General features: G+C 38.3%; 1 protein-coding gene across 2 annotated transcripts in view; it reads right to left on the bottom strand.

Annotated features, from left to right (window-relative positions):
* The window catches only part of CFAP299 (cilia and flagella associated protein 299), a 200,109-nt gene that overhangs the window by 138,121 nt on the left and 48,338 nt on the right, over window positions 1-13,650 (bottom strand). The window contains exon 5 of one of the 2 annotated variants that reach the window (XM_069485582.1): window positions 10,845-10,904. The exons of the other annotated variant lie outside the window; for it this stretch is intronic. Within the exon in view, the coding sequence (XP_069341683.1) occupies window positions 10,845-10,904 (60 nt within the window). The remainder of the gene's footprint in view (window positions 1-10,844; window positions 10,905-13,650) is intronic. 2 annotated transcript variants of the gene reach the window in all.

A 13,650-nucleotide genomic window follows, 5' to 3' on the forward strand; every position in this document is an offset into this window, starting at 1 on the left:
TTCCAACATTAAAAATATTCAGAACACTCCATGTGCCTTAAGCAGGAAGTTTAGTTATCAGAAAATGTATGAGGGAAATAGAATGTCAACTCCAAAAGGAAGGTCCCTCAGTGCCCTCTGCGGCGGCACCTCGAGCAGGCCACTGCCACCTGGTGGCACTTTGATTCAATGAGTTTTGACACATGATTCATTCCTAACATATCAGAATAAAGTTTGAATTTAAAAGTGGTCGTCTTTCCCAAATAGTTACTTTGGGAGTAAACTGTTTCTGTCTGAGTTTTAATACTGTGGACGTAATCCTTTTATATCTTGTTTGTATTTTCACATGTTCAGGTATAACAATGACCACCTAATAAAATGAAATATTCAACTACTTAAAATTGTCCTTGATTTCTGAATAACTTCAAAAACTGAAGGATAGGCACAGACCATGTAATACATATTACACATATGTTACATATGTGAACTTACTCTATTTTTAGCATGGTTTTCACGTGTGCTTTACATAAAATTTTTATTGCATTTCTAGTATTGGAACGCATTTCTTTTAAGCCCTCATGATCAATAGTTTACTTTATTTATAATATAGTATATCCTATTCTTATTACACTAAGTAAAAATCCACTATACTGTGGACACTTTATCCTCTATTGGATTGAGAATTAATTTAGTGCATTTTTTAGTTTATAAGTTATAAAAATCATGGAAATCATCAGAGTTCATGTGGCTAATTAGGCTGCAAGCTCTTTCAGAGAGAACACCTTTTCCTCTGCCTCAACTACTGTTACATAAATTTCATATAATTTTCTCTATGTTTCTATTTTTTCTAAGAATTAATTAATGTTTACTTCATATCATATTACTTCTAAATTGTTTTTATATATCCCTTCATTTTTTTCCTAACACAGTAGAGGTGGTCAACCTTTTTGGATCCATGACACACTTTTGAATGAATTCCTGACCATCTACTTGAAAGGATTCTATTGAATTATTATCAAATTACTTACTTGCTAACTTGTCCTTCAGAACTATTCATTGTTTGAGAACAACTGTTTACTCTCTTTATTTACATGTTCATGAGATAAAATTTTTACATGTTACAGATTAACAATTTTTTAATTAAAAAAGCTTATCTTTATGCTATACCTCTTACCTCTTAATTCCAAGAAGTATAGCTTGCTCTACCTTTTATTTTTTTATTCAAACACCTCAAAGAGTAAGCTTATTCCTTCCAGACTTGAATTTCAGCCATGACCATGAAAAACTTCATACATTATCAGAGTTTCTTCACCCTTCATCCTTATTTATCACCTTTGAGGACTCCTATGCAATACACAGCCTACCATAAATCACAAATATCCCTTTTATTCCTTCAATTTTGAGTATTATTTTCTTCTGTTTCTATAATTTCTTTGGGTTAATGGCTATATGTTCCCTTTAGAAAGTAAGAAAAAGTGAGCCTAAATGTTTTTCATTAACTGCTTTGAGCAGATTGTTAAACTGCAGTTACTGACTAGACTCATGTGGGCCAAGAGATGCAACAAAACACTTTCTAGTGACTCCTTCCTCTCTTAAAAGTTCTGGTCCCACACCCAAAGGGGATATCAAGGTGCTCACCCTACATGCTCATCGTGGTTTTAAAGGTAGACTTGTTATCCCTCAGTCCTTCCCTCTGTGCCCTTCCCTGATTGAACTAATTCATTACTGAGTATCAATCATCATCATGGGCACTTGTATGCAGGGGATGACTTTATCATTAGGTGGGAATTTATGTCTGCTGCTCTTTTTTTTTTTTCAAGGTAAGCACGAAGCAAGGTTTACTGAGGAGAGGGAGACAGGATTACAGAGCACAAGCAAGATACGTTCACCACAGACGGCAAGTGGACCCCTTGTTGTAACGAAAAGGCAGTCTGCCATTTGCAATGGACGTTTGAAGTACTTTTAATAAAGCATCAATGATAGGATTAGAAAACATTCCCCTTCAGACTCAGCCCTCCTGAGCCATGTGAAATGACCGCAGGGAAGTGGACCAGGGGCAACCGTGAACCAGACTGAGCATTTGGTAAGTTCACGGCAAGTCATTCGTTCTCGCTCTGCAGAAGAACAGAAGGTTAAGCTGACGGCAGGGCATGCGGGCACCCCACAGACAGGAAGCCGGGGCTGCTAATCGGCCCAGGGAAAACCAGACTCTGAAAGAGGAAAGAATGAGATTCTTTTTCAATTAACGAAGATATCTACCATGATTCTGAGCAAGTGCGGGTACAGACAATGTATTTCATAGATACAACCCGGCCACTAAAATAGAGACACTCCCAAACCCTTCCATGCAGCACTTAACCTCCTGTGGCAGATCTCCAAGGGCCTAACTGATATTCAGAATTCCATTACGTTTCAAAATTACCATTCCATTAATGATGGACCACCTAGCTTTTCTTTATTTTCCTTACCTTTTTGATGCTATAAATATTGGTTTAATACCCTCATCCATATCTCTCTAAAATTCTATTCTATGGATAGTTTCAAGGGTGGGACTCGCTGAATCAAGGGTTGTGTGCATTTCAGTTTGTGCAGAGACAGACGACTTTCTAAACATGTTGCACCAAGGTTTGCTTCTATTAGCAATGCATCCTGGCACCTTCGCTAGTATCGTTAATTTATTAAACATTTAGTATTTGTAACTCTTAAAACCATAATATATAAAATGTATATAGATATATATGCACACATATCTGATTATAGCTTTATAAGGATGTCCTATATTCTGCTCATACTCTCCTTAGAACTGTATCCACTTGTTCAGTGACGTGTTTACATCTCTGACCTGGCCAGTATGCTAAGACTATCGGTGCCTCACACAGCCCTGAGAAGTGTCATGAGTGTTGACCTAACCTGTACTCTTAGGGCCCCCAGGGGAGCATGTGGTCAGTGGGACGAGCCCTGCCTGGGCATCACAAGTCCTGGCTGCCTCATTTTAGCTGTCAACTTGCATGGGGACCCTGGGAAAGTCACTTGTCTTCATTCGGCTTGTGGTTTTTCGTTTGTAAAATAAAGTTGGGACTAGATGATCTCTATAGTCCTTTCAACTTGGGGATATTAGGTATTAATATATTTATGTATATATGTAATATAAATGCATGTACGTATGAAATTCCATTTATGTATATAAAAGTATACATATATGTATGCAAGAATTTATACATAAAACTGTATAGTTTTTTGAAGCTCTCTTATTTTATGTAGTGTTAGCATACACAGCCAAGAAGTTTAGCTTCAGACTGAACTTTTTGTACGTTTTGGGGCAAAGAAGAGCCACTTTGGCCTGGTTCTAGTCCTACTAAACACCATAAATGCACACATGAAACTTTACAGTTTAGTTGGGAAAACACACAAGCAAAAACTTACTTGGCAATAGGATATGGTACAATACAATGCAATATTTGTTAACATTTTAGGTGAAATTAATTCTTAGACATGTGAGGTTGTATTGACCAGTGAGAGGAAAGAGCTCCCCTTCCTTGGAGAGGGTTTGTGACTAAGCAGGGGATAACTGAGGCTAATTACCAACTCCCTAACAGCTGAAGAAATGGTGTTGAGGGTGATCCCAAGGTACTGTCCTGCAAAGGAGCTACTAAGGGCCAGAAACCCACTCAGCTGTAGGCCTGCAAGCAATAATACGGCTTCGTACAATAGAAGTGTCTTCATTTTCCCTAAAGGTCTTGCAGAGGTTGCTAAGGGAAATAGGGAAGAAGTAAATGACTTCTAAACTATCTTGCTAGAAGTATCAAGATGCATACCTACCTTAGAGTGGATCAGTGGTAACACCTTTCTAATCCAAAGTAGACATAATTGCAGTTCGGTATTAAAATATTCTTAAAGCTTTCCTTTGTAAATAAATTTGACTTCCAGTAACCCATAATACTTTGTTGCAGATAGAAATATTAGTAAAAGTAGGTACATTGTTATTTACTTTGCACTTGTACAAGTCTGCTTTCTTATCACCGTTTACCTAGCCAACGAACAATGTTTGACCAGTCGATAGCCAGTGATTTCTAAATTCTGCACTCTGATTGTTTGCAGTTCCCTAAGCTCAAATCAGAGTTCCTCAAGCCCAGTAAACTAATTTGCTCAGATTAGTAAATATTAGCAGCTTCAGTTCTCAGTATTAGTCAAAATTTATTGGCTGCATAAAGGGCAAGACAGAATAAATGCAATAAAAATACTGAGATTTTCAAATAAAGTATATTATTTAAGTTTAAATGAAGTTTTAAAACTCTTTACCACTGAGATTATACTAAATCTGCAATATACTAGGGTATTTAAAATAAGATTAGCTGATAAACATTTAACTATATCAGTGAATTAATAGGAAACCTGTAGCTACAATTAAATATACTGATTTACAATGTGGGGTACAAATGCAACCAAAGGTTTCTCTTGCATGTTAGCATTAAAATCACGTTTTTCTCTTCTGATCAGATACCACTGCCAAACATGGCAATCTCAAACAGCATTTTAACAACATATGTAAGCAATGTTTTCACAAACTGTTTAATAAATGGGACTAACTCATTGAAATTCAAGATTTGTAACCACATTCAGAAAGCAACACATTGCCACCAATTGTCATCATTTAATCTTTCAAGTTAAAAAAAACAAGAGAAAAGAAAAGAAAAAGCATTGTCCCAAGTCCTCTAATTTCTCTGTCAAGCAAAGTACATTAACTTTGCCTCCCAACCTTTCGGTAGACAGCAGGGCTGCCGGGAGCACCCACGACACATGCTCCCCCAGCCCAGCACCGTCTTGGTTCTTCTCCAGTACCCACATCGAATCAGGGCCACTGTCTCTAATTACAGCCTCCGGGAGGCCTGTTAGATCAAGGTCTTCTTTTCAATAGAAGCACCTTAATTTAAAGTGCGTGCCTCACCAGTGGCATGAACTGTCTGTCATCTCTATTAAATATAGAGCTATGGGGACCAGGTCATTATTAGTCACACAGACACACCTCTTAGGATACTTTCTCTCAGGAATACATTTCCTATTTGTTTTGAATTATTCCTTAAAGACTTAGAATATTCTAAGTAGCAGTTACTTTTAATCAAAACCTTTCCCATTAAGATAAAAACAACAGCATAATTTCAGTGAAAACTGATACCAACATTCTGTTGGAGTAAATTTGACTTGAAAAGGGATGATGTGTTACGGATACAGACAGGGAAAATGTAGTATAAAATTACAAGTGTACCTAGCAGACGAAGCAGGTGCTTACAAACTACAAAGAATCACACCCAACTCCACACTAGTTGGGAAACAGCCCTAATACATAAGATAAGCTGCAGAGAATGAACCCAACACAGGCCCTGTCTGCTTTCCTGTGACGAAGGTACAGGGAAGAACAAAGCTCGGGGGGATCAGAGTTATAAACTGAAGAGAGATGTGTGTTTTCTCCATCGTTTTTGTCTCGGCCAACGGTGTTTTGTGCAAGCCTGGGTCTCTGCAGGTACAGATGGGCTGTGAAAGGCAGCCAGCTGCGGAGCAGTGCCGGCTCAAAGTACAAAGGGAGACGATGCTGAACTGAAGAGCAGTGGGTCCCAAACTGTAATGAGCCCAAGCCCAATTCCAGATGACCTAGTTCAGTGGTCAGCTTGCCACAAAATCAACACAGGTGATTCTGATGCAAGCGACAGGCTGCATTTTGTAAAGCACTGCTCCGTGGAAAGCATGCGTGTCAGCAGAACACAAAAGCCAGCTGAAATGCTGGTGGAGGAGATGGGGGTGGGGAGGGCCAAGTGCCGCTGTTTGTCTTGACTGGCATTATGTGTGTGACCTAGTTCTACAGAAAGAATGAAAGAATGTAATTTTTGCTTATAATGAATTATTTAAATTTGTTTAAGCTAATACAGGTGCTACATCAGTTTTAGAGTTAAATGACTCAGGCAACGATGACAAAAAGTAAAATGAGGCATTAATTCTCGTTAGAAAATAAGAGGTTCCACAAAGGATGTGATGCCAATAACTCAAAGCTCTCTCTGTTTTATCACCTCTGTGGACTCTTCTAAAAGGAATTCTCTGCTTCTTGCTCCAACAGAATACACTAGAAAATATTTAAACTGGTACAGATGACTTATGTCATCCCTGAAAAGATTCACCATGAGTCAAGATAAAATATCTTGAGTTAACAACATCCCAGTTCTGCCACTGACCAACCTGGGGAAAGCTCCTCGTGCTTCGCTTACCCACCTGAGAAATAAGGGACACGCCTCACGTAGGGTCGTGTGGAATCACACGTGCTGACGCACATGAGAGAGTTTCATGACGTGTCCAGCACGCTATTGTTTCCTCTCCTTTCTCTCCTAAGCCGTCTGTCTGTCCCTTCTCACTGGTGTACTTGACTCTTCTAGTTTGATGCTTCTCATATTTTGAAGTTGAATAAAACAGATAATCAAGCTTGTTAAGAACTATGTGCTCAATGAAAGTGAGAGCCCAAGTCTACAGGGTTAGGGTTTGGGATGTTCGAAGCCATCTTGAACTACTCAATTAACTGAGAACTACAGGCCTAATTCAGAGACTTGAAAGTGTCCAGTGGAATCTCTAGTTAAGTGGAAGTATTACTGGCACACTTTAAACCTCAGAAAATTACTTAATATAAGGATAATTTGGGGACACACATGGGGATATTTCAATTTCTCAAATCACTTATAGAGATTTCACAAAACACAGTATTAAATAATAGTTCATCCCCAGCCCTATATATGGATGGGGGTGTTTCTATAAATAAGTATACTAGTGGATTAGGCTTGAAATAGATACTGTAGGTTGTTTCTCGTCAAGCTCTAAGGACAGAACATACAATCCTTTCCAGAGAAGTTAAATAAGCATTGTGCTTTTGAGATAAATTCTTTAGTAACAAATTGAGACAATCCATCTTTCTCATTAAGTTTTAGGCTCTGTTTTTCAGTTCACTGTGCTATTTTCCTCCTTAAGGGGAAGAATCAAAGAGAATATAGAGGATAAGAAACAGGGTACAGAAATAGAGAAATTGTGTATTTCCTTTGACTCCTAGAAATAGAAAACATGATATTTTGCTAATAATTGTGGATGGTTAATTGTTTTCATGTAGTCTTCACTGCATCACTAATCTACAAACAACTGGCACATACCTTTTCTTTAAGGGATCAAAACCAACAAAACAACAAAGCTTTAGAGCACGACTGTCACTGGAGATTTGTGAAGTTCACACAACATTCATTCACTCCTCTAGCTCAGTGTCAGGACACAGATCAGAACATTTGCCCTCACACGCAGGCGTATCAAGCCAAACACATCTGCATTTAAAGAATTCTCTGCCTGGGACAGCAGACGGTGTGGGCAGTAACAACACACCTCCGTTATTCTCATTTCTACCACGGTGAGCAGCAGGGCCTACAGGTAATGTGTTCAGTCTGCCAGCTCCCCTTTCATCCTTCGGTTAACGGGGAGTCAAGAGACCATGTCCTCAAAACTTCCAAGAGAACTCGGGAGAGTTTTCTCAGAGGGGGTTAAATACCAGGCTAAAAGCAAGTTGCCATTTTGATTTGAACCCTGGTTCCTACTCATGTCCCTACCCAGGTGTGGCCCAGATTTGAGAAAACATTAACTTTGTTCTCTATGTAAATAAAATCCTGGCTGTGCAGGTGCACCTGCCCCATGGTTATGGGCAACCACAAAGCCATCAGAGTGTAACGCAGGAAAAATAAACAGAACAAGTGCGCTAAAGGGCACATTCTGATTGCTGCTGGAGATCGTATATACAGTTAAATCCTTCTGTCAAATAAGTTTAACGCAGGTATTGAATATAATGGATAGCTCATGTGGAAGCTAATTTGCCCAACATTCCCATATGCTCCCTGATCTAGTGAATATTTTTAAGAAATTCTCTCAACAACTACGTAACTGGAAGGTATTCCGCAGAACTGCAGAGAAAGAAGACAGGTGTTGCTAACTGAATGTGGAATGGGCCGTGCTTCCTTTTAATTTCTTCTGTGAAATGATGGAATGAAGGCGAGCGCCGGGAACCGTTCCTACCGACAGGTGTAATTTCACCCCTACTTGAAAGGCCACGACTTTAAAAGGAGATGAAAGGTCCCAGCTGATGAATGAGGGAGGGAAAGTCTGACAGGAGTAACACGGCCGGCCGTCTCAAGGGATCGAGTCATGTGGTCCTGTGGTTGGTGTACCGTTTGGCCACGAGGTCTCAAAGACTCACAGTGTGCTCTAAAAGAGTTTGGAGCCCACTTGTTTGCATTTCCTTCTGGAGAGTTGATGGAACAACTTCGTGAAACTGCAAACGGTGAGACCGGCTCATCCCACAACTGATAATAACGCAATGGTTATAGGCCACCCCCAGCAATTGAACCCTGACTGATGAAGCCTCCCGCCCTAAGTTTCTGGGCCAACAACAAGACCCGAAATAGCAGTCTGGGTATAAAAGGCTTTATTAGCACGGAACGTGAGCGACAGGTTTGTAGGTACAAAGGGGCTCTGTCCATTTCATAGCATCAAAAATAAGGTCTTAGAGAACTTTTTAGGTCAATTCTGATGGAAACTTAAAATAAATATTCCTTAAATTATATTGATTAAATAAACCAGCATAAATTCTGTATTATTATTTTTAAGGTGCTGGGCTAAGAAAATAAGTTTAAGAAAGTTAAAATCGTAAAAGAGAGAAGATTTAAGTGTGCATTACTAACCTGAGGACGAATGTGATGGAATCACAGGAAAGACACAAGACAGAACGAAAGATAAAACAAGAAGTAGCTATTTCTCTATAGGCAGTAAATTGTCATAACATTTTGTTGAATTTGCCCTCTTTTCTTAAATGTGAATCTTTTCACACCACTTGAGTACCACGTCCAGGCTGGGGTTCAGGGGGCCCTGGCAGTGCTGGTGAGTTTGGTGATACTCCAGGGAAATCAGTGCCATGTTTTCTATGAACAAAGGGCAGACTCCCACTTCCCTCCACTCCTCACTGGTGTCATTTATTGGAGTGTCTATTAAATTAAAGAAGTTGTTAATGTGATCAGAGAGAAGAGATACAAATAGGAACTGGAATCTCTTCAATTCATAAATTAGTTAAAACTAATTTATAAAGTATAAAGATTAAGTATGCAGATTGTCTGAAAATCTATAGTCACTGCTGAGCCTTCTTTATTTAGCCTTTTTTAAAGTCTTAAGAACCTTCCCATGGGTAAAATGGGGCCCAGATATAATTTTGGAGGACAGAACTACTAAAGTGCATGTGGTTTGGAACTTTTGGATTCTTCTCACTCTGTCATTTTGAGGGTCATTTATAGACTATTCAAGCAAAATTATTATTTTACCAGACAAAATCTATTCGCAGGCACAGGTGTGAGCATAAGAACTTATAGAATGTAGCATATAAACAAGCAAATATACAGATAGGCTAGGTAACCCTGGAAAGCTACCAAAACATACTGTTACAATAAAATAGCTATTAGATCTTGAGTTACTTCACTTAGGAAAAAAAATTAGCTATTACAAAAAAATCCACAAATGTCATATAAACAAAAAACAGGAGAAGTTGTAAACATTAAATGTGCCATGAAAAAATAATTATATATCCCATTATTACTTTGGCCCTTTACAAAAAAGAAACGAAGTGAAAATAACATTAGCACTTATTACCCTGGATTGCTTAAAATTATACGATATTAAAGAAATTGTTGAATGATATAATCCAACATCAAAAAAAAATGTCTAAGTAATCCTTACACTTTAATAAAAAAAACACTATAAACCAAACTTTTAAACATTTCCAAAAGGATACTCTCCCCACAAATAGCTTCCTTCTCTCACTACATAGTTTCCTGACCTTGGAAATATTTTCATGAACAGTATGACATAGTTATAAAGATTTCCTTAACATAGCCAGATAATATCACAGGAAAAAAATTCTTTAATAATCGGGAATATTATTCAGATTTAACTGTAAAGCTTTGCTAATGTGAATAATTATACGCAAGGCAAGAGTCCTATTTATTTACAAAGTCAAATTATTTAAAATAATATAAACTTTTTTTTTTTAAATCTTACATTTGTGGGCATAGGAAGGTTCTCAAATAGCAAATATATGTATACTGAAGCCTTTGGAAACTCTTCCAACGAATCCATCCACACATTCCTTTATATTGAGTTATAAGCCCTGATTTAACAGTGTCACATACTATGTGAACTTCAGTTATCCCAAGTCATTTGTAGAATTGGATTTTATCATAAAACATTTTCATCTAACATTTCCTTCTTTTCATCTCCTTTTAGTCATCCTCTTTCCCTCCCTCTCTCTGCATACACACACACACACACACACACACACACAGGCACACACACTACAAGTGTTACCCAGTTTTACAGAAGGAGTCTAACCCATTTCTGACCCTCAACATGATTATTCTGTTCCTAACTCTCTGTTATTACTCATTAAACCTCCTGGCTTCATCCCATTGGTAACAATCTGCTTTATATCAATGCCAAAGAAGACAAGTTTTTTAAACAAACCTTCTTTAAAATGTAAGAATAAAAATGTAAGAGTTGTATAGATCTTTAAAAAGTGAAAATCTGAATTCTTTTATTACATCTAAATTGAGTTTTTTTTTTCCAAAATGAAAGCCTTCCATTTACTCGAAGAAAATCATGGAAAATATCAACATCTGTACATTGCAATAAACGCACCACTTGTAACTGCCATTCATCAAACCAGTGAGTAATTCGGAAAACAGTAGCAATAGACCTTGGAGTGGAGTATATACATAAAATGAAGCCAAAATGTTTTTCTAACTTGTAAAGGAAACTTTTCCATAAGCAGTGTGTTCTGCCAGTTGCTTCTGCAAGGTATGAGCTGCATCAGCTTCCTTTGATTTAACTTCAATAAATTGAGAGAGGAAATCCAAGTGAGGTATATTCCATGTGTTAACAAATCCTCCTATCTAAAGTATAAAATGAGATATCACTTATCTCCAGTGAGAATGGCTTTTATCAAAAAGTCCCAAAACAACAAATGTTGGCAAGGATGCAGAGAGCTAGGAACACTCATACACTGCTGGTAGGACTGAAAACTAGTACAACCTCTGTGGAAAGTAATATGGAGATACCTCAGAGAACTCAAAGTAGATCTACCATTTGATTCAGCAATCCCATTACTGGATATCTACCCAAAGGAGAAAAAGACATTCTGTAAAAAAGACATCTGCACTCAAATTTTTATAGCAACACAATTCACAATTGCAAAGATGTGGAAACAACTCAAGTGCTGGTCAATACATGAGTAGATTAATAAAATATGATATATGTGTACCATGAAATACTACTCAGCCACAAAAAGCAATGGTGAACTAACACCTTTTGTATTATCCTGGATGGAGCTGGAGCCCAGTCTACTAAGTGAAGTATCACAAGAATGGAAAAACAAGCACCACATGTACTCACCATCTAATTGGTACTAACTGATCAAACTTCTGTGCACATATGGAAGGAATATTCATAGGGTGTCAGGCAGGTAGGAAGGGGGAGGAGGGGATGGGTATATTCACACCTAATGGTTACAGTGTGCACTGTCTGGGGGATGGGCACATTTGTAGGTCTGAGTCAGACAGTGCAAAGGCAATATATGTAACCTAAACATTTGTAGCCTCGTAATTCCGAAATTAACCTCGCCTTCTGGTACTGTTGGAATCAGTTATCAGTCACGCATATTGCCAAGTATAAGACTACTAAGTAAAATGAACGAAAATATGCAAGCTTTCATTAATCATTTGAATTTTGCAAGGTTTTCTTTCATAAACGCACTTTCTAATGTTGTTGAAAACAAGAGATCCATGGTCCAAAAAGGAGATAGTGAGACAGAAGACACAAGAAGCTCATAAATTGAACAACCTCTTTCCTAATTATTTAGGTTTGACAACACTTGCGAATGGTATAAAGATTAAGATAGCGCATATCTTTAATGTGAATATATCCACATTATAATTATGTATATAATTACAATTTATTTATTAAAAATAAATGTTAGCTAGGAAACGCTTTGTAAATGTCTCCATTACATTCCATTCTAATCTAAAATAAAAATAAGCAAAACTACTGCGTGTAACCTTCGCATTGTTACAATGCATGGGCTCCTAGTTCAGTGTAATTTCCAAGCTGGCCCCGCTATGAAAGATTCATTACCATGATTAAATTTCTATTCCCACAGCATTAAGTAATAAAAAGCAGGTATTTCACCTTTCCAGTGACACATTTCCCAGTTCTCTGTGCACAACTTAAGTTACAATGCAAGTCCTCAAAGCAATCCTTCTCATTCTGAACCGGTGCCCTTCCAACACTCGGAGCTTTCACCCTGCAGCCAGAAGCTGAGATATCACCATCAACTGCTTTGATTTTATGGAAAAGAACACAAAGTCTCCCTGATTTATGAATTCAGAAACTTTTGAGATTCTTGTATCTCAGCAGGTTTTCTAAAATCTGTCTCACAATCCAGTTTAACATATTTTCTGATGTCTAAGCTCTAACCCCTGGCATCATCGGCCTTCCTCCTCCTCTTCTCTCCTCCCCTCTCCATTTCCCCTTCCTGTCCTTCCTTTCTCTCTCTCCCCCATGGTCTCTCTTTCTCTCCCTCTCTGCCTCTCTGTCATGTTCCTTTTTTCTCTCCCCCTACTTTCTGCTTTTAAAAAATGCTGAGCACCTAGACATCCTTACGAAGTAGGGAATACATTAACAAGACACAATCTGTATAGTACTTCTTTGTTTCTTGCCTATCAGAAGAGACAGATGTTGGGGGGACGAGAAAAACTTTAGATGTGATGAAATTTAGGGTACCATGGACCATATAATAAAAATATTTAACATTATATTTGTTACATTTTTCCTGAGGAAGTGATATTTAAGCTGGCTTCTGAAAGACTTAAAAAGTTCACGGTAGAAATCTGGTAAGTAAAGGCAATCATAATCTTGACTGGAGGGTCTCTGTCCTCTTTTACTTACGAAGAGAACCCCTGTTCCTAAAAGAACTAGCCTACCTGGCTTTCTTCTTTTCTTTCTTCCTTCCTTCCTCCCTTACGTTCTTCTATATTTACTGAATGCACCAAAGACAAGAAATTTCAAATGATGATTGTAAAAATTATTTAGTAATGATCACAATTTAAATATACATATAACCTAAATTATCATTCAAATCTATCTTTTTTCCCCCAGAATATTACGGGGGTACAAATGTTGAGGTTACATATATTGACTTTGCCCTGCCGGGGTCAGAACTGCAAGCGTGCCCATCCCCCAGACAGTGCGCACCGCACCCGGTAGGTGTGAGTTTACCCATCCCCACCTCCCCCGCCCACCTGCCCGACCCCCAGTGAATGTTACTACTATAAACATTGAAGCAGAGTTCAGGAGATCTTTCTCTCCAGCTGCCTACTTAACATCTGAACATGTTCTTTTGCCAAAGACAACTCAAACTCAGTTCTGTCAAGACTCAAACAGGTGACCTCTGCGCCCCACTCCTGACCCCCCAGGGCACAGTATCTCAGAGGGTGGAACGCCATCTACGCAGCTGTGAAGACCACTCCCGCTGCCTCCAACACCCTCCTTGACCACTTCCTGTCACTA

The sequence above is a fragment of the Eulemur rufifrons genome, chromosome 13 (genome assembly GCF_041146395.1).
Source record: "Eulemur rufifrons isolate Redbay chromosome 13, OSU_ERuf_1, whole genome shotgun sequence".
NCBI classification, from domain to species: domain Eukaryota; kingdom Metazoa; phylum Chordata; class Mammalia; order Primates; family Lemuridae; genus Eulemur; species Eulemur rufifrons.